This window comes from Perognathus longimembris, chromosome 28 (genome assembly GCF_023159225.1).
Source record: "Perognathus longimembris pacificus isolate PPM17 chromosome 28, ASM2315922v1, whole genome shotgun sequence".
Classification (NCBI taxonomy): domain Eukaryota; kingdom Metazoa; phylum Chordata; class Mammalia; order Rodentia; family Heteromyidae; genus Perognathus; species Perognathus longimembris.
Genome location: NC_063188.1, coordinates 101,908,537 through 101,928,387, shown reverse-complemented (window position 1 = coordinate 101,928,387; position 19,851 = coordinate 101,908,537). Strand labels below are relative to the sequence as shown.

The following is a 19,851-nucleotide window of genomic DNA, read 5'->3' as shown; positions in this document are numbered from 1 at the left end:
ATTTATGGCATATACAATCTGCAATCTTCTCAGGAAATGGTTATTCTTTGCCCTTTATAATGATAGCAAAATTGAAGACTTTCTGCCTCCATAAATCTACTCTGAAAATCAGCACTCATGTGAAAAAGAGATAGTCATATAGATAAGGCCTTTTCTGTGTCTGGCACGATAAGGAGCATCAACTGTACATGAGGGCATGTAAATAAGCTAAGTCATATAGAAAACACAAATCTTTAAGATGGTACTTTTACATTGTTTCTGCTCATTTAAACATAATCAAATATTTTAACTTATGTAATGATATGTTTTCATAGAAACTCCCCATTTTCTACTTGCTTGTCATTTATATGAAGGTGAGCACTGAATGTTAAATACCATAAGCTGTTTCCAATAGCGCCTTCAGTTCATCTGCAGCACACGGCCAAATGCACAATTTACTTCTGAATGCCCTGCATCCTGCAGCTGAGCTTTCATTCCCTTTGTTTAGAGAACTGGATAGACTCTGAATCCAAATATATGCTTTTCCTTCACTAGAAGGATAGTAGATATGGCAGAAAAGTCACTTATTTCATTGATAAAGATAGTGACATTCATACAGCCACTTTTATTAGCTTTTGAGTTTCTTAGCTTCTACCCCCACCTCTAAGAGACAAAGAAAGCAGGACAGGGAAGAGCTGTTAGTCTGGATTTCACAGATAAGGGCTGGAAAGGACTAAGAGTTGAATGGCATAGCCACATTCATTTTGAAGGTTAAGAACACCCAAGGCAGCTGCTGTAGCGGGTATGGACAAATTCTTAATTTGCTACTATGATAAAGCAGTTGTATCTTAAAGAAATTTTTCTAATAGGAAAATTAAATTTTTAGATTAACATTTTCTTTGGGGCTTTTTGATCTATACTCAACTTATTTCACTTCTAGGTTGGTGCAGCGACAACTCTCCAGTGAAATGTAGGCCCTGGAGGCTCCTCCGCAGAGCTCAGGTCAGACCAGGGGACAATGACAATATATTTCCCTCTTTGGGGGAGGAAAGACAACAGTGGCAGAGGTAAAATTCAATATGGAAGATCTATAGTTGTATATCCCCCACACACAAAGAAAAGATTCTCAGGAAGAGCAAAAGCAAGCTCCCTGAATTTCAGGCAATTCTGTAGCAGGTTATTCCTACCTGAACACAGGCCTTATAGAAAAATAGCCAATAACATTCTCTTACCAGTGTTTTTGCACAGTACTACTATTTCAGTTTGCAGAAGTCCAATTTCACAGCTCTCTTTCCTCTCCCCCACCCCCTCTTCTTCTTTCCCCCTCTATTCTCTCTCTGCTCCTGTCCTCTATTTTGGTATTGGAAATAGAAGCCAAGACCTTTTGCATGCTAGGCCAGCACTCCATCACTTGAGGTATGTTTAAGTGTAACGAATTTTTTCTTTTATATTTTTGTTTGTTGTTTTTATGACACAAGACCTCTGTATATAGCCCAGGCTGGTCTTGAACTCACACTCTTCCTGCTTCTGCCTCTTGAGTGCTGGCATTCCAGGTGTACATTGCCACATCTAGCTCATTTTTTTACTTTTATGGACTGTGCTTTTGGTTTCATGTCTAACAACTGTTTTCTTCTATGTTTTATGTTTTACACATCGATTTACACTCTATTTTGAGTTAATTTTTGCATAGTATGGTAGATTCCTACTGGATTTCACTTTTTTTTCTTCATGTTTCTTTTTTTATTTTATTTTTTATTTTTATTGTCAGACTGATATACAGAGCTGAGGATTTCACTTTTTGGCATGTCAAATTTTGCCAACTCTTTTTCTTGCAAGCATTATCCTCTCTCTCTTAAACTTTATGTACTGTTGCTGAAAATTAATCGGCTGGATTTCTATAGATTTCCAGATATCCTATTTTAGAGGTCAGTCAACTTCAGCATATGGGCAAAGAGCTAAGAATGGTTTTTGCATTTTAATGGGTAAGAATCAAAAGAAGAATGGTATTTCAAAAAATATGAAAATTATTTGATATTTAAATTTGATCTCCATACAATTTTATTCCAGCTCAGCCATGCCTACTCATTTACTTCCGTGGCTTTTCTCCCTCTACAATGGCAGAGTAGTAGTTGTGATGAAGACTGTATGGCCCACAAAGCCTAAAATATTTGCTTCGAGGCCCTTTACAGAAGTCTGCCAAGCTCTGGTTTAGGATATGAGGATCCTTATAAGCATCCATGCAAAACCTCAGGGGCTCTCTGAATGCCACCATCAAAATACTGCAAGGGCAGATGCTTTAAATAGAACTTCAGAAAGCCCTGAGGAAGGCAGAAAAGGAAAGCATTTAATAGCTGGCTACCCTCTCCACCTAGGACTAAAATATAAATGCCTTAAGTAAAACTATTCTTAAAAGGGTGATATTTTTTACTGCATTGTATAGCTAACTGTAAAAGGAGGGCATTTTAAATCTAAAAGGTATTTACTTTAATGAGTTCTTCTTAACGATCTCCATTATACATAAATGAAGAAAAATATTTGTAATATGAAAGATGACAGGTTAATGGCTTGAATAGGGTCTTTTATTAAAAAATCAATAGAAAACTGATGCCTAAAATTCTCAACATCAGTAATAATTTTTAAAATGCAGAATTAGGAGAGATTAAATTCTATTAGCAGAAACTAAAAAGAATGATTGCATGCAGAGATGACAAGAATAGCAAACTATCTCATACACTCTTAGGGGGAGACTAAATTGTCACAATCTTTTAGAATATCACTTAAATGCCCTCAAAAATATAGTGATGCAGCATTACATTCAGCAATTTATCATCAAGAACTAATAACAATTGGTAATATTTATATAGCACTTATTATGAGTCAGGCTTTTAAAGTGCTTCACCTACTGTCTTAGTCTATTACTGGGTAAATTATTAAAACAAATCTGTATTCCCTTTGTCTTGTAAGTTTATCTGATTTGGGGAAGGGAAGGGAAATCATAGAAATGGTGACACAAAGGGTGAATCAATTCAGCAGTGATACTCACTAGACACTATATTGTAAGTGAACTTTACAACCTTGGGGAGGGGGAGTCAGGAGTGGAAAAAGTCAGAAAAATGAGGGAAGGGGTAACATTGTTCAAAAAGAAATGTACTCATTACCTGACTTATGCAACTATAAACACTCTGTACATCACCTTTACAATAAAATTTAAATTAAAAAAATAGGAAACAAGAAATAGAGCTACAAATTAGGGAAAAAAAAAACAAACTACCACCACCACCAACAACAAAACAGACTTGTTTCAGGTGTGGTAGCATACATCTGCAATCCTAGCATTCAAGAGGCTGAAGTAAGAAGATCATGTTTGAGGACAGCCTGGGTTACATAGTGAATTCTAGGCCAAGCTGATCTACATAGTGAGACCCTGTCTCAAATAACAACAACAACAAACAATCCCCCCCAACCATTTATTTCTTACAGTCCTAAAAAGTAGGAAGTCCAAAGTTGAGGGGTCTGTATCTTGCTGTACCATCTCACGGTAGAAAGTGGAAAGGCAAGAGAGCATGAGCGAGAGAAAGAGGAACTTATTCAGGGAATAATGCATCCATTTCCATTTCCATGTTAATGGTATTAATCCATTTACAAGGGCAGAATCCTTACCACTCAATAACTTCTTTAAAGTTCTCAACTCTCAATATTGTTGCACTGGAAATTAAGTTCCCTACCCATTCCAACTACAATGACTACTTTAACTTACTTAATCTTTACAATACCAGAGGTAAGAATTATTGCCCCTATTTTACAGATGTAGAAAGTAGAGCAACGAGCCTGCCCAGGGTTTCACCGATAGTACTCAAGTAACAGAAATAATTATGTGCACAAAGACTTGTGAGAAAGGGGCTGGGGATATAGCCTAGTGGCAAGAGTGCCTGCCTCGGATACACGAGGCCCTAGGTTCGGTTCCCCAGCACCACATATACAGAAAACGGCCAGAAGCGGCGCTGTGGCTCAAGTGGCAGAGTGCTAGCCTTGAGCGGGAAGAAGCCAGGGACAGTGCTCAGGCCCTGAGTCCAAGGCCCAGGACTGGCCAAAAAAAAAAAAAAAAAAAAAAGACTTGTGAGAAAGATGAAGCCTATGCACAACATGGTCTAAAACAGAAAAACTGGAAATAAAGTAGATACTAAAAGGATTGTGATACTCCTTCCATACACGAAAATGCTAAAGAACCATTTAACCATATTGCCGAAGATAGTCATGACATACTTTGCACAAAAAGGGCTACAACTCATGTGAAAATGATGCTACTTTATTTCACACTGTAATTATATACACATATAAAGTGTGGAAGAATAATTGCTAAAATACTAAGAAAGGTATGTGGAGGTGGTAAGGCTTTGAACAATTTTTATTTTGGTTGCATTTATCTATTTTGTTCTCATTTTTCCAATATTATATTTAGACAAGTGCATAAAATTGTGACCCATGCACTTTCCATTTCAGACATTTTATTTTAATAAAATGCAAATGTGAGTATAAAGAGATTTGAGGTGCTTAACAAGACAAGGGCTATACAACTGTAATAAATAACTTTCATCCTAAAGGATGAAAATAAATCATGGAGAAAAATTTCAGGGAAAGCACTGCTCTTATTTAATACACTGAGAAAGAATAGGAAGTCACCAGACATTTGTTTTCCTCTTCCTATCACAACTTATCGGAGTAGTATCTATAATTTAACTTTTGTGTTTCTATAGCATTTGCATCGACACATTTCATTTAAACCTCATAACACCCCAGCCTCAATAATACAAATAGAAGGTTTGGAAATGGTAAACAGAAAAAAGGAGGGAATTTTTCGAATTTCTTAAGACACCTGTTGATTTTTCTGCGTGTTGCAGGAAAAAAAAATAGTGTTTCAAGATGGTGCGGTGAGGATTACTGATGATCCTGTTACTTAAGCACAGCCCTCTTCAGTAATATATCAATTAGGCTGAACAAATATATGATGGTCCCTTTAGACTCCTTCATATAGTTTGCTAAGGCAGATGAACCTAGGAATGTGTACTGCCTGCAGACTCATTTGTCCATGATACAAAGGAAAACTCCGTAATGAGAACCATCGCAATTTTGGGTGCCACGGTTTTTTCTACTGGAAACCTGAAAGGAAATGTTCTCCTACCTCAAGCCATACACTTATTATCTTCATCTAATTTAAAACTATGTGTTTGTAGCCAGGCTCCATTGGTAGATGATTATAATCCTAGCTACTCAGTATATGCTGAGATCTGAGGATGGTGACTCAAAGCTAATCCAAGCAGAAAAGTCTTCAAGACTCTATTTTCAAGTAACTAGCAAAATTCATGGAGGCATGGCTGAAGTGGGAGAGCACCAGCCATGAGCAAAATAGACAAGTGAGAGCATGAGGCCCTGAGTTCAGTACTGGCACTAAACAAAACAAAACCCAGTGTGCTTGTGTTGACAAACAAACTCATAGAAGAGTTTTGATCAAATGCACTTAGGGTTTCATGATGCTTTTTGCTTATCTCAGTGTCCTGGCTATTTTTTTTTTGCCAGTCCTGGGGCTTGGACTTAGGGCTTGAGCACTGTCCCTGGCTTCCTTTTGCTTAAGGCTAGCATGCTACCTCTTGAGCCACAGAGCCACTTCTGGCTTTTTGTTTATGTGATGCTGAGGAATTGAAGCCAGGGCTTTGTGCATGCTAGGCAAGCACTGTACCGCTAAGCCACATTCCCAGCCCCAGTCCTGGCTATTTTTAAGAAGACAAACCAGCAGCAAACTATTCCTTTGGACATCTAATACACTGAGGAGATATATTGTGACTTATATCTTGACTGTGGACATATACAGTCTAACAAGACAGACAATACTGCGAGAAATACATTCTATGACATAAATGACTCATTTGCTCTACGTTGACATTTTTCAGATGTGTGCAAACCCAGATGATCCCAGACCTGTGCTTAACTTCTTCATTCACTCATAAAGCATGTCCTTCTAATGGGGCTGTCAGCATGTCATCATCTTTAGGGTGACACCCACTAATTTATTCCTCACCCTTGGAGCCACGTTTAATACTAGCATTTTAGCTCTGCTACAAGCTGCAGGAATTCAGATAGAGAGGGTCAAGGCCAGCAATTTATTTAGCTGATTGGCTTTCTTACACCAAGCTAAGAAATTTTCTGGGATTCCCAAAGCTACTTCTTTTCATGAAGAAGAAAAGACAATCCTACTTCCTGTAGGGTGAGAAGCAATGAAGTCTTTTCTCATGAAAAAACAATGTTTCAGTTAATCAGTGAGTCATGACAAGGACATGAGAAGGAAAATCATACATAGGAAACGAATTATCATGATAGGAAGGAGCTCAGGATTCATTTTCTTTTTTTGTCATAGTAACAACAGCAGAAAACAAAATGATACCTGATGCTAGAAGAAAAGAAGACATGGGGAGAAAGCAGAAGACACTAGTGGGATGGAGACCTCAGGCACCAAAAAAAACAAACAACAAAAAAACAAACACTGATGTTAGCATTGGCTCAGGCTCATCATTTCTTTGTGCACCAGCTACCATTTCATTTCTGTAGAAGTGATCATCGAATTGGAAAGTCATGGACTCTAATAAACCAGACATCTGGATTCCAAACTGCAAGAGCCAAATGGAAGGGATAATGGCATGGAAATGTTGCTCTGATAAATAATAATGCTAATGTCATTAATTAAGAGAGGAAACCCTACAGAAACTTCCCCTGGGCATTCAGCAATAACTGAATGACTCTCAATGAGTGGATAAGAGTCACATAGAAGGGACTGAGCTCCACCTACCACAACTTTCTGATTGGTCCATGGGAAACAGAGGCCGCCTGCAATTGCCACCTTTCCCAGCCCCCAATTTCTATGAGCATTCAAGAGACAGTCAAGAGAAACCTCTGCCCTAGCTCTGCCTCTGACTTGCTTAGGAGTCCCTAGGGACAATAGCTTCCATAGCCTGGGTCACTGCTAGTCCTCTGTGATTCTGGATTCTGGAGAGAACACTTGTGGTCCCATGTGACTCCCAGGCCTGCTGTCAGGATGAGGCAAACTATTTAAGACACTGGTGAGGTGAAAGGAATAGTGCGTGCTGAGGGGCCTGCATTGTTGCTAAGAGTAGACTAGAATCCTACATGGGAAGTCCTGGTCCTGCAGGTATTTATGTGTTGAAGCACTGACAAAGAAAGGAGGAAAGGGAACGCGATGAGGTAGCAATGAACAAAGCTGGATGAGCTAATATTCAGTTCCCAAATTCCAACCCTCCCATCCAAGCATGCCTAGCTCCAAATATCTGGAGCTTGGAAAAGGTAAACCTCTTGGTGTGTAATTGTGGTTCATTCTCACACTCCTAGCATAGCTCCTGGCATACTATAAACCTTTTTCAATGAATGTATGAATGAATGAATGAATGTTGTGAGGGAAAGAGGACAGAGTGCAATTTAAAATCACTGCCAATAATCTTCAGTGGATAATCCTTATGGTCCAAGGAAAGAGGACTATACTTTGAGTTAGAGGTTCCCTAAATTACTTATATGTCATTATGTGAGTCCCTTTCCTATGTACGGTTTATTCCTATGTATGGTGTTTTTTTTTTTTTAATCTATTGGTTTTATTCTGTGAATGTCAATGGTAGTTTATATTGTCTTGTTCCACTCTCTTCCCTCCATCTCTACCATTACATGATTTCAGGCCACAATATATGCTTTGTCTTTTTTTCTGTCACTACTGGGGTTTGAACTCAGGGACTTATGTTCACCTAGCTTCCTTCCTAGGCTGGTGGCTCTACCCCTTGAGCCACACCTTCAGACCAGCTTTTTGCTATTCATTTTGGAAATGGAGTCTCATGGGCTTTTCTGCCTCGGATGGCTTTGAACTGCAATCCTCTAGGTCTCAGCCTCCTAAGTAGCTAGGATTACAGGCGTGAACCACACTGATGAGGCCCAGTCACTGTATGATCTTTCTAAGTGTGAATCTTGAAGCTGTCAAGCAGACTTAAACAAATGAAGCTGCTGTACTTGTGTGTGCTTTAGGGCCACTGACACAGCTATGCCCGTCTCATAGCTCAGCCCTAGCCTGGATCTCCAAATCTACCCTCAGCCCTTCTCCAGGGAGCTTCTCCAGTTAGAAACCACACCCAGTGAGGCTCCAGAACCTTCCTAAACATACTCTGAGCACAAATCAGGAAGGCAGGCATGGGGGCGGCAGGAGCACAGACGCAGGAGCTATTTTTGAGTGACTGGAAATAAAAGCTAAACACAGGTGTGTTCTGCACAAGTGGAAATGTTCCCGCATCCACAAGAATTTGTTATAAATAAACTTAAAAAAAATACCCATTTGGGTTACCACATCTCATCCTAGTTTCTAGGGACACATACAAATAGTTCAGGTCTTTGCAGATTATTTCAGGAACTGCAAAGGGCCTATAGACACCCACTAAAGGTGTTTCGACTCATTTTCTAGAAAGCCACATGAAATGATAATCTTGGACTGAAAATGAGGGCAACACCTGCTCTGTGACTCCTGCCATGGCACAGAAAAGCAGGGCAGAGGAAACCACCTTAACTGACTATGAAAGGAAACGTTAGCAGAATTTAAGACCAACAGAGCATGTCATAGCAAATGCAACTGAATTCAGAGAACAGCAGGCTTAGAGATTTTACCTCAACTAAGATAAGCAACAAACATATACATCGAAATGCACATTAAATAAATAATGGTGGGCCATATTACTATTGTGTTTATAGTGGAATACAATCATCTAAATGAACCCTCTTTAACTTCAAAGAAGAGGTATGCACTAAAAAATAATGGCAGCAGGTTTTTATAACTCAGACGCCATTTTCCCACTATCAACATACAAAAATATTTATGGCATGCTTTCTTTCCAAATACTTGCTGAAATCTTACTAATTGTGAATTTTTAACTATTTTAGGTGATTTTACAAAATCACTTTTACCTGTTAATATGATAATATTCCAGCCCTAGCAACAAACTGGACCCAAACCTCAGAGTCCTTCGTTCCCATTTCTAAAGTCTGAGAAAGAGCAGTTAAAGTGGAAGAGACAATTCCTGGATTTATGGGTACCAGGGACAGACCCCTTCTGACAAGGGGTATTTTATACATTGTGCCTTAATAAATTCTCAAAGCAGCCCTGTAACATCAGGTTTATGGCCCTTGCTTTACAGCTGAGAAAACTTAGGCTCAGAGAGGTTAAATCATGTGCCCAAAGACACACTGCCAGCAAATGCAAAGTTGGGACTCAAACTGCTTTCTTTGAGCTACATGATATGCTCATGTGCTGCTTCTAACAAGATAGAGTGCTAGGTCAAAGTTGGTGGGAAATTGATGGCAATAAAAATAAAATCTGTACCAGTAAAGGACGGTGAAAGACCTGCTTTCCCAGCAGATCATAGAAAATAATAATAAAAACAAACTGACAGAGCACAGGGGATTTTTGTTAAGCAATCAGATCATAATAGATCCAAGACTGGCACTGTTATTATCTATGAGCAAAGCAGTAAGTGGATAGACAGAGGGCAGCTCAGGCAGCAGAAATATATGCTCGGGGTCTGGCTCATGAGAATATACGAGATGATGGGGGCACATATGGGACATTTCTAAAGAAACCCCTACAGAAGGTCACATGGGCCATTGCCAGAAAAACAGCATGTGGCCAGAATGCCTAGGGGAAGGAGTGTCAGCATCCTCACATCTGGATTTTATCACGAGGAAAGAAAAGCTGCCGAAGATGTTAGTTGATGCACAGAGCTCACATTGTTATGGGATGACAAAATGAAGAGGTGGGAGTTGGGCGCGGATGGTTCATGCCTGTAATCCTAGGTATTCAGGAGGCTGAGATCTGAGGATGACGGTTCAACACCTGCCTGGGTCTTATCACCCCAAAAGCCAGAAGTGCAGCTGTGGCTCAAGTGGTACAGCGCTAGTCTTGAGGGGAAAAAAGAAAGGAAAAAAAGGCTCAGGGACAGTGCTCAGACCCTGAGTTCAAACCGCAGCACTGGCAAAAAATAAAAAATAAAAAAACAGATGTTGGGTACTAGGGGTGAAATGGATATGGAATGTGTGAAGCTGGGGAAAGCGTACTTCCAGCCTTTCGAACCCCAGAATATTCCTCCAGACCAGGTACCAAGGAGGAGGCCCCGCCTCCGTTCATCTGGCTCACAAGCCTGGGCTTGGCCTGTATGGGCAGGAAGGGGCAGCTTGGGCTAAGGGGCAGGCAGGGCAGCAGGAGAATACCAAGTGTCAAGACAATATGTGTATTTTCGGCCTGGGGAGCAGACTCAGGGTACAAGCTATTCCTTCTCTCCATATATAGAGGGGAGATGAGAAGGTCACATTTCACAAATGTAGCTACAAACTGCTTCAAAGTATTTTAGCCTGTGAAACCATAGAAATGGGGTGCAGCCCTCAGGGGACACTAAAAAGCATGCTGCCCCATCTGCCTGTTCATGGTTCCCTTCTGCATGGCTGAGACTGGTAGATGTTCCTTTTCCAAACAAAGCCTTTAGGAAAAAAAAGACCAGATTCTGTTTACCAGACTGGATCTCAGGCTGTGAGATTAGTTCTCATTGTGATATGTATTCAAATGGCAAGGACTGGAGTACAGCGTGTCAAGATGGAAAGTGACGTGTTCAGGTAAGAGACTACCCACAATGGCTTTTCTTTTCTCAAGCCTTGTTAAATATTATTGAGGCACTAGGGTTTCAATTAAAAAAGAGGCTGGCCCTCTTCTAAACGGAAACAAGACAATGAGTCCCCTCTCCCCACTGCAGAGAATGGCAACACCTTAATGCTCTAGTGGCTTTATCTTCCTGATGGGAACTAATTATTGGTGCTAATTATTAAAGTATTTGTATTATTCTTCATACCCATTTACCAAATGTCTTATCATTTGTCTGGTTATGGGTCTGATTAAATACAGGAATCTTACTATGCATAAGAAAGCAGCCTGAACAAGGTTAGGCACAGGAGTAGAGGGTGGTGAAAAAAAAAAAGGCAAGAGCCACTTCTTGCAGAAAGCAGCAAGGGAAACATCTTTCCCCTCCTCTCATTTTCTCCACCCACCTTCAACACCCACAGAGCTATATAGAAATAACTTAAGGGAAGAACATTTCACAGGTAAAAAGATGGACGAGTTCTTGAGTGATTTGCAAAATGGGATAATTTGGTATTCCAGAAAGGTGTCTATATAGCTCTAGTAATGTGTTTTGAATACCATTTTCAGAGTCCATGGGACATTCTTCCTAACAAAGCACCTGCTGGTTTGGCAAGCTAATTTCACCTCTGCAGTCCTCGATTCACTGGTATCTTTGCATTAGGCTCTTCAAAACATAATCTACAAAGCCATTTTTTTTGTGCCACTCCTGGGGCTTGAATTCAGGGCCTAGGCACTGTCCCCAAGCTTTTTGCTCAAAGCTAGCACTCTCCCACTTGAGCCACAGCTCCACTTCAACCTTTTTGGTAGTCGATTGGAGATAGGAGTCTCATAGATTTTCCTGCCTGGGCTGACTTTAAACCTCAGTGCTCAGATCTCAGCCTCCTGGGTAGCTAGGATTACAGATGTGAGCCACTGAAACCTGGCAAAGCTATTTTCTTAAGAGATACCACTCCTGAATCATAAAGGTGAATCCTACTGATCACCTTATGGACAAACCTGAGGGTGAGGGAAGGAAACATTGTAGTCCCCACATTCAAAGTAATGGCCACAGGAAGCAGGAGCCTGAGCCTTCCCCATGCGAATCCCTTGCTCTGTCTGGTCCTTCCTGTATCCTGTAACTACCTACCAACGATTCCCAGCCCTGAAAGGATTCAGGTGGCCAGGGTGATCCCCTAGTCAAGCTTGTACGTAGGAAATAACATGCTGCCTTCCACTTACCTGTAGACAAGCATAAACCACCTTCTACATATTAAAGATTGCTTGGTTTCTCATTGAATTGGACCACTATAAAACCCCTGTGCCTCAGAGAAAGGCTGTATGCTCTAGGAACCACTAGAAAAATATGACTTTCAACTATAGCATTGCATGAAAGCAGAAATGGTATGTGGTCAAGACCTTGGCAAAATGCATCTTTTCACACAGATTTTATAGCTCCCCTGGTGTTTACAGGGCTTTGGATGCAATGATAATAAAATCATCCAACCTTCTTACTCTAAACAAGACAAGCAAAATTCTCACAGGCGCTCTACCTGTCTATGATCTGAACAGCAGACATTTTTTAAACATTTGCTGCCTGTAAGCCATGACCAGCTTAAAAAAAAAATCCTGTGGTTCCCTTATGTCATAAAACTTTTGTAGCCTGGCTGCTATACAGGATAGAAACTTCAGACGGCAGGTTACCTTCTAAGTTCTTCCTTCTGGGGCATCTTTTTCTTCAGAGCCATGCAAATCTGCAGCTCACTCAGAAGAAAAGAGAAATCGAGTTGATCTTTAATTTCATTCATTCCCCTAGGCTTAGCCTGATCAAAAAGAAAGATGTAAGCTGGGCCCTGGTGGCTGATACCTGTCATCCTAGGTATGTAGAAGGCTAGGATTGTGAGAATTACAGTTCCAAGCCAACCTAGGCAGAAAAGTCTGCAAGACTCCATCTCAACAGAAGAAGCTGGGTATGGTGGCACACGTCTATCACCTTAGTTATACAGTAAGAAGCAGAAAAATAGGAAGATCATGGCCTGGGTACATACCTAAGAAGAAAGTGAGTCCATATCTCAAAGCTACCCAGTGTAAATAGGGGCTGAAGGTATGGCTGAGTTCAAACCCAAGTACTACTTTCCCCCCCCCCCAAAAAAAATTCAGATACAAATTCTTCTTCCCAAATCCAGGACAAAAAACCAGGTGTTTGGGGCTGGGGATATGGCCTAGTGGCAAGAGCGCTTGCCTTGTATACTTGAAGCCCTGGGTTTGATTCCCCAGCACCACACATACAGAAAATGGCCAGAAGTGGCGCTGTGACTCAAGTGGCAGAGTGCTAGCCTTGAGCAAAAAGAAGCCAGGGACAGTGCTCAGGCCCTGAGTCCAAGGCCCAGGACTGGCAAAACAACAACAACAACAACAAAAACAGGTGTTTAGGGGCTGGGAATATGGCCTAGTGGCGAGAGTGCTTGCCTCATATGCATGAAGCCCTGGGTTCAATTCCCCAGCACCACATATACAGAAAATGGCCAGAAGTGGTGCTGTGGCTCAAGTGGCAGAGCGCTAGCCTTAAGCAAAAAGAAGCAAGGGACAGTGCTGAGGCCCTGAGTCCAAGGCCCAGGACTGGCCAAAAAACAAACAAGCAAAAAAAATGTGTTGGTACACACCCATAATCCAAGCACTTAATAGGTGGAGGGAGGTGGATCAAGAGTTCAAGGCCAGTCAAGGCTATATAAGTGAGTTCCAAGCCAGTCTGGACTATATAGCAAGACTGGCTCTCAAAATAAAACAGGCTAAAGAAAATGCTTATGCCATCTTGTGGATACCCTAAACCATTTCACAGTTTAGAAGGTGGGAGAAAAAAACCTTGTTTACCTTATTGATGAGAGTCAGTATATCTCCTTCTTTGATTGTCAATTCATCATCATTCTGGGCCTCATATGGAAATATTACTTTGCAGTAATCCTTGGCTGAAAGAAGAAAAGAAAACACAAACTTAACGTACTTTATCTAAAGAGCTGGTCCAGGAGAAAGTACTCCCTGTCACATTAACTGCATACAAGGAAAGGTATACTTAACAGGTAGGAGAAAACTACCTCAGAGTGTTCATGCATATTTATTCTCTGCATTTTTCCCCCTTACAAATCATGTAGAATCATGAAATGCTATTGATTGCTTTGCTTTGCTCAGGTGGAAAAGAAAATTGCGTTCTTGGTTTCAGGAAGAAATTGTGTACCATTTTTTTTCCGTTGTGGGGCTTGAATTGAGGGCCTGTGCAACTGTTCCTGAGCACCTTCGCTCAAGGCTAGCACTTTACCACTCTGAGCCACAGAGCCACTTCCAGTTTTCTGGTGGTAAACTGGAGATTAGAGTCTCAAGGCCTTTCCTGCCCTGGCTGGCTTTGAACCGTTATCCTCAGATCTCAGCCTCCTGAGTAGGTAGGATTACAGATGTGAGCCACCAACACCTTGTAAGTGTATACAATTTTATACACTCTTTTCTCATTGTTTTCTTCCATATATTACAAATATAGAAATAATATTTTTCTACACATCACAACTAAAAACATTTCACTGTGGTATATCTTAAGAGACAAATGTTTGTGCATTTATGTGTGCATATGTGTCAAGAGCAAAGAAGCCAACAAATACCGATAGGACATTCTTTGTATGTGGGAGGGGGGTGAACTTGTTCATATATATTCCATGGCTTCTTTGTAGGAACCTGATCATTCAGTAACAGGGCGGTTCACCGTAAATGAAGCACAAAGACTCCATTAAAGAGGGAAAAATATTAGGGTTTCTCAACAATCAAGAAAACTGTCCTGAAGGCCTAATATCCGTCATCTACAGAGAACTAAAAAAACTAATCCCCTCCAAACCCAGTAAACCAATTATTAAATGGGCAAAGGAGCTAAAGAGAAACTTAACAGGAGAAGAGATAAAAATGGCAAAGAAACATATGAGGAAATGTTCAATATCCCTGGCAGTAAAGGAAATGCAAATAAAAACAACCCTGAGATACCACCTCACTCCAGTTAGAATGGCCTATACTCTGAACTCAGGCAACAACAAATGCTGGAGGGGATGTGGGGAAAGAGGAACCCTTCTCCACTGTTGGTGGGAGTGCAAATTAGTACAACCACTTTGGAGAACAGTATGGGGGTTCCTCAAAAAGCTCAACATAGACCCACCCTATGACCCAGCCATACCACTCCTAGGCATCTATCCTGAACAACAGGTCTCAGGATATCAAAAAGACATCTGTACATCCATGTTTATCACTGCACAATTCACAACAGCAAAAATATGGAAACAACCTAGATGCCCCTCTACAGATGAATGGATAAAAAAAAATGTGGTACCTATACACAATGTATTGAATACTACATAGCAATTAGAAATGATAAAATATTGGTATTCGCAGGGAAATGGTCAGAACTTGAACAAATAATGTTGAGTGAGACAAGCCTAGAACACAGAGACAAAGGGGTATGATCTCCTTGATATATGACTGTTAGGGTGGGGAGAGGGAGAGACAGTAGAGACCAGGTCTGCGAAACAAAAAACTTGTCAAATGGTATTTCCACAGGTTCGGTCAGCGACCTTACATTATGTATCTAAAACCAAACAACTACTAAACATAAAAAGGTCTAAAATAGACCTCTCAGTGGATTACAATAGCTCAATAGCTATGTATATATGATCATATAAGACAAGGATAAGCAAACTCTATTGTTGACGTTATATTTAAAGTTCTAGGTGAATTTCCTTTGGCGCACACTACGTGGCTATTGTATATGATTTTGGTACACTGGGTATTGTATATATGCCTACCTGATCTAGGGAAGGAAAAGAAAAACAAGGGTGTAAGATATCACAAGAAATGTACTCACTGCCCTATTATGTAACTGTACCCCTTTTGTACAACACCTTGTCAACAAAATTTAATAAATAAAAAAAGAAAACTGTCCTGAATTACATGCCTTTGGAAGGCTTTCTGAAGTTAAATTATCTCTATCCCCAAGTATCAGGTTAGGAAGACAGTTAAAACATTTGTATGGTATTAAAGAAATGAAGACTTCGAAAACTGGGCTTTTATGACTCCGTGTAGGTGGAAAGAAAAATTCAAAAGAACTGGTGTCTACTAAAGCTGGCATTTATTATTATCCATCAAAGTCAACAAATCTAATGGCTCTGAATATCCTGAGCTATTTCCCAACACTTAGGCCAGTTTCTGCAGACAGATCATAACCTAGAACAACATACAAAGGTATCAATTATATTGTCCCTAGTGTACTTTATACCACTGATATGCATATCTTTATGCTGGCAAACATTTCATCAAAGAGAGTGACATGCAAAATAAAGGCAATTTAAACATCCACAGTACAAGCCAGGGATAGTGCTGCCTATAATCTTAGTACTCAGAAGACGGAGGCAGGAGAATCATAAGTTTTGAGTGAGACCCTCTTCTCGAACCCTCTCCAAAACAAAAACGAAACAACAAAAAATTCTATAATACAGACACACTGGTCTAGGATTGAAATATGACAGGGAAACAAAGTGGGAAAGGTGTGGGAAGATGGAATCACTTTACTTCTGTGCAGATGTTTTCTGCCCAATGGCAGTTACATCCCCTATGCCAATGTTGGAAGTACTGTGAACTTCTGATAGCTTCTGCTCACTAACCTTTACTGAGGAACACTAGTTCTAAATCCCACCAAGCCCATATTCCTAAACCTACCTAGTTACTAGCATTCAATCTCTAGTAATCGCAAACTTCCTCAAATCTGAATTGGTCAAATGTCCTAAAGAGAGGAAGAAGTTTAAACTATTTTTAAATTGGATAAAAACAGCTCTTTAACAATTTTCCTATTGACTGTGCTAGTGAAATAGGACTACCCAACCTCAAAACTTAAAACAACACAAATGCATACAGTATTACTGAGGAAATTTCCAACTCTAAGAATAATTCTTTGGATAGAAATCACTGACATATTTTGCAAAGAATATCAGAAAGCCATAGTCAACCAAAAAAGGAAAGAACAGATGTTTCTCTTCTTTACAGACACAAAAAGTTAATAAATTGTGATCAACTTCTGTTGACTAACTTCTTAGCAGTCATTCTCAACCCTGTTGGTAGTTCATAGAATTCTAATTTGTTGAGACATTACATTCAAGATCAGAGAACCTTCCCACAGCCCTAGAGAAGAGTAAAAATCTTCCCAGGCAAATGATAATCTTCCTCTTTTTTGCTGGGGATTGGTTTAGGGATGGACATGTAATCTAGTCCTAGCCAATGAAATGTTAGAGGAAATCTGCTGGCAGGGCCTGTTAAGATTTTCTTCCCTAGCTAAAATTAAAAGAGAAAAAAAGACTTGGAAAAAACAGCTGCCCCTATCTTTCTGCTTTGAATGCTGTTTTACCTTAGTTGGAAAACGGGACAATGTTTTGGGTTGTTGCAAAGATATTTCAAATGTAAGAAAATAACAGAGAATTTGACCTAGAGTACCTGACACTGTTGGGATGTCCCAAATTCATGAGTTACAGGAGGCCTATCTCTGGACCACTTATTACTAGGATTAATAAACCAACCATTTACCACTACTTTGTGAATCTGGTAGGGATCCTCTACTCAAAACAGAAGACACCCTGGCACAAAAGAATTCAACAGAAGGAAAAAAGCGGTACATTTTAATTACTTCTTCTAAAATACAAGGCATCTAAAATACAAGGCATAATATGCTACCTCATTACAAAAAAAGCACCTGTTCCCATGTGTCTTTATTTGTCCCTTCCTTTAGTATTTCAGGCTGTGGCATATAGCAGGCCAGTCAATAAAGAACTGTACAATTGGCTTGTAATCAGTATAGTAGGAAAATATTGCTAATCAAGTACTAGTATGTCTTTAAAATGTTTCATGGGACTGTTTTGTTACCTGTTTACAGTTTCCCTATAAGCTGAAAAGGACAGATGGCGCTTGTTCTTTTTGCTTTTCTTGTTTTTTTTTTCTTTTTTGTTTTTGTTTTTTTGTTTATGCAGTATGGGAGTTTGAACTTGGGGCTTCATGCTTAACCAACCAAGTGAGCTACTGCTTGAACCACACTTTCAGCCTTTAACAATTTTTTTTCTCAAATTTTTATTATCAAACTGACGTACAGAGAGGTTACAGTATCATACGTTGGGCATTGGATACATTTCTTGTACTGTTTGTTGCCTTGTCCCTCATGCCCCCCTCCCTCCTCCCCTTTCCCTCCCCCCCCCAGGTGTTCAGTTCACTTACACCAAACAGTTTTGCAAGTATTGCTTTTGTAGTTATTTCTCTTTTTTTACCCTGTGTCTCTCGAATTTGGTATTCTCTTTGAATTTCCTACTTCCAATACCAGTAAACACGGTTTCCAATATACTCAGATAAGATTACAGAGATAGTGTAGGTACAAACATAGGAAGGTGATACAAAACATCATCAATAATAGAAACTACACATACACATAGGACGTTGAAAGTAGTTACAACTGTGATATATCACTTGTTTCCATAACATGGAGTTCATTTCACTTAGCATCATCTTATGTGTTTCTAAGGGTATAGCTATTGGGCCTTGTGATGCTCTGCTATGGCTTGCCTAAACCTGTACTAATTATTCCCAATAAGGGAGGCCATAGAGTCCATGTTTCTTTGGGTCTGGCTCACTTCACTTAGTATAACTTTTTCCAAGTCCTTCCATTTCCTTACAAATGGAACAATGTCATTCTTTCTGATAGAGGCATAAAATTAACAATTTTTTTCTGAGATACAGTCTTACTCTATTGTCCCATTTATGCTTCCTGCTGTAGCTAGGATGATCGGTATGCACCATCATGCCTAACTTTTACTATTGAGATGGGGGTTGGGGAGCAGTGTCTCATGAACTTTTTTGTCCTTCTGATCTCAACTTCCTATGTAGATGGGATGACAGGTAAGTGGGATATCATGGAACCCAGCTATTCATTCAGATAGGATTTCACAAACTTTTCCCCATGCTGGCCTTGGAACACAATTTTCCCAATATCCACTCCCTGAATAGATAGGATTATCGGTATAAACCACCAGTGCCTAGCTCTACTGTCATTAAAAGAAAAGGTTTAGGGGTTAGGCTGTAACTCAATAGTAGAACACTTGCCTAGCATGTGCAAGGCCTTGAGTTCCATGTCTAGTACCAAAAAAAAAAAAAAGCCCACAAAACAAATTTAATGCTGGGTGCCAGTGGCTTATACCTATAATCCTAGTTACTCAGGAGGCTGAGATCTTAGGATCACAGTTCAAATCCAACCCCAGGCAGAAAAGTCTGTGAGGTTCTTATCTCCAATGAACCACTCATAAAAAAGCTGGAAGTAGTGCTGTGGCTGAAAGTGATAGAATGCTAGCTTTGAGCAAAAGGGCTTAGGGGCATTGCCCAGGCCCTGAGTTCAAGCCTCATGACTGACAAAAAAATACAACCATATGCACAAACTTACTCTGATGAAATATTGTTGGGGCATTTCAGAGAAAGGCAAAATTGGATACATGCAGGAGAAAATTCACAGAAAAAATTTCATATGCCTTAAGATGTTGAGATGGATGGGTAAAAATAACAAATGGGGTGACACTGATCAAGATGAATTGTACACATAAACTGATTTGTTGAATAGTAATTCCTTTGTACAACTACTTAAAGATTAAAAAAGAGTATAGTTCTAAATCTTTTTCTGGGTGTGGAAGCTTTATAAATTTTAAATGAATAGCAGACACAGATAGATGAGCAGAAAAGAATGAAATTAATTTTTGGAGGCAGGCATTTTAAATCTATTCATCAATTAGATAGATTTAATTAGTCTGAAATCAAGTAGGGATGAATACACATACACGAGGAAACAAAAGCATAATTTACTCAGCAATTGAGATGATTTGTCTTTATTTAGTCTTTGGAAAGATTAAAAATACTAACAAATTATCATGAGTGAAGTCCTGACTCAGCTCTTAAGCTTTTCTCAGAGTCCTTTAAGAATTTGACAAACAGCAATGACTCCTTTTCAGAAACAAAACAGACCATACAAACACATTCAATTGAGTGGGACAATGTATATATTATCTCAAGGTTCAAGAACCTTGTCATTATTACTTAGCTCCCAGATCAATAGCTCTTGCACCGATTAATTA

At 39.8% G+C, this 19,851-nt stretch overlaps 1 protein-coding gene across 4 annotated transcripts in view; it reads right to left on the bottom strand.

The window, feature by feature from the left end:
• Sh3kbp1 (SH3 domain containing kinase binding protein 1) overlaps positions 1–19,851 on the bottom strand; it is a 311,679-nt gene that overhangs the window by 74,042 nt on the left and 217,786 nt on the right. For all 4 annotated transcript variants that reach the window (XM_048336005.1, XM_048336007.1, XM_048336008.1 and 1 more), the window contains one exon: positions 13,547–13,641. In XM_048336005.1, the coding sequence (XP_048191962.1) occupies positions 13,547–13,641 (95 nt within the window). The remainder of the gene's footprint in view (positions 1–13,546; positions 13,642–19,851) is intronic.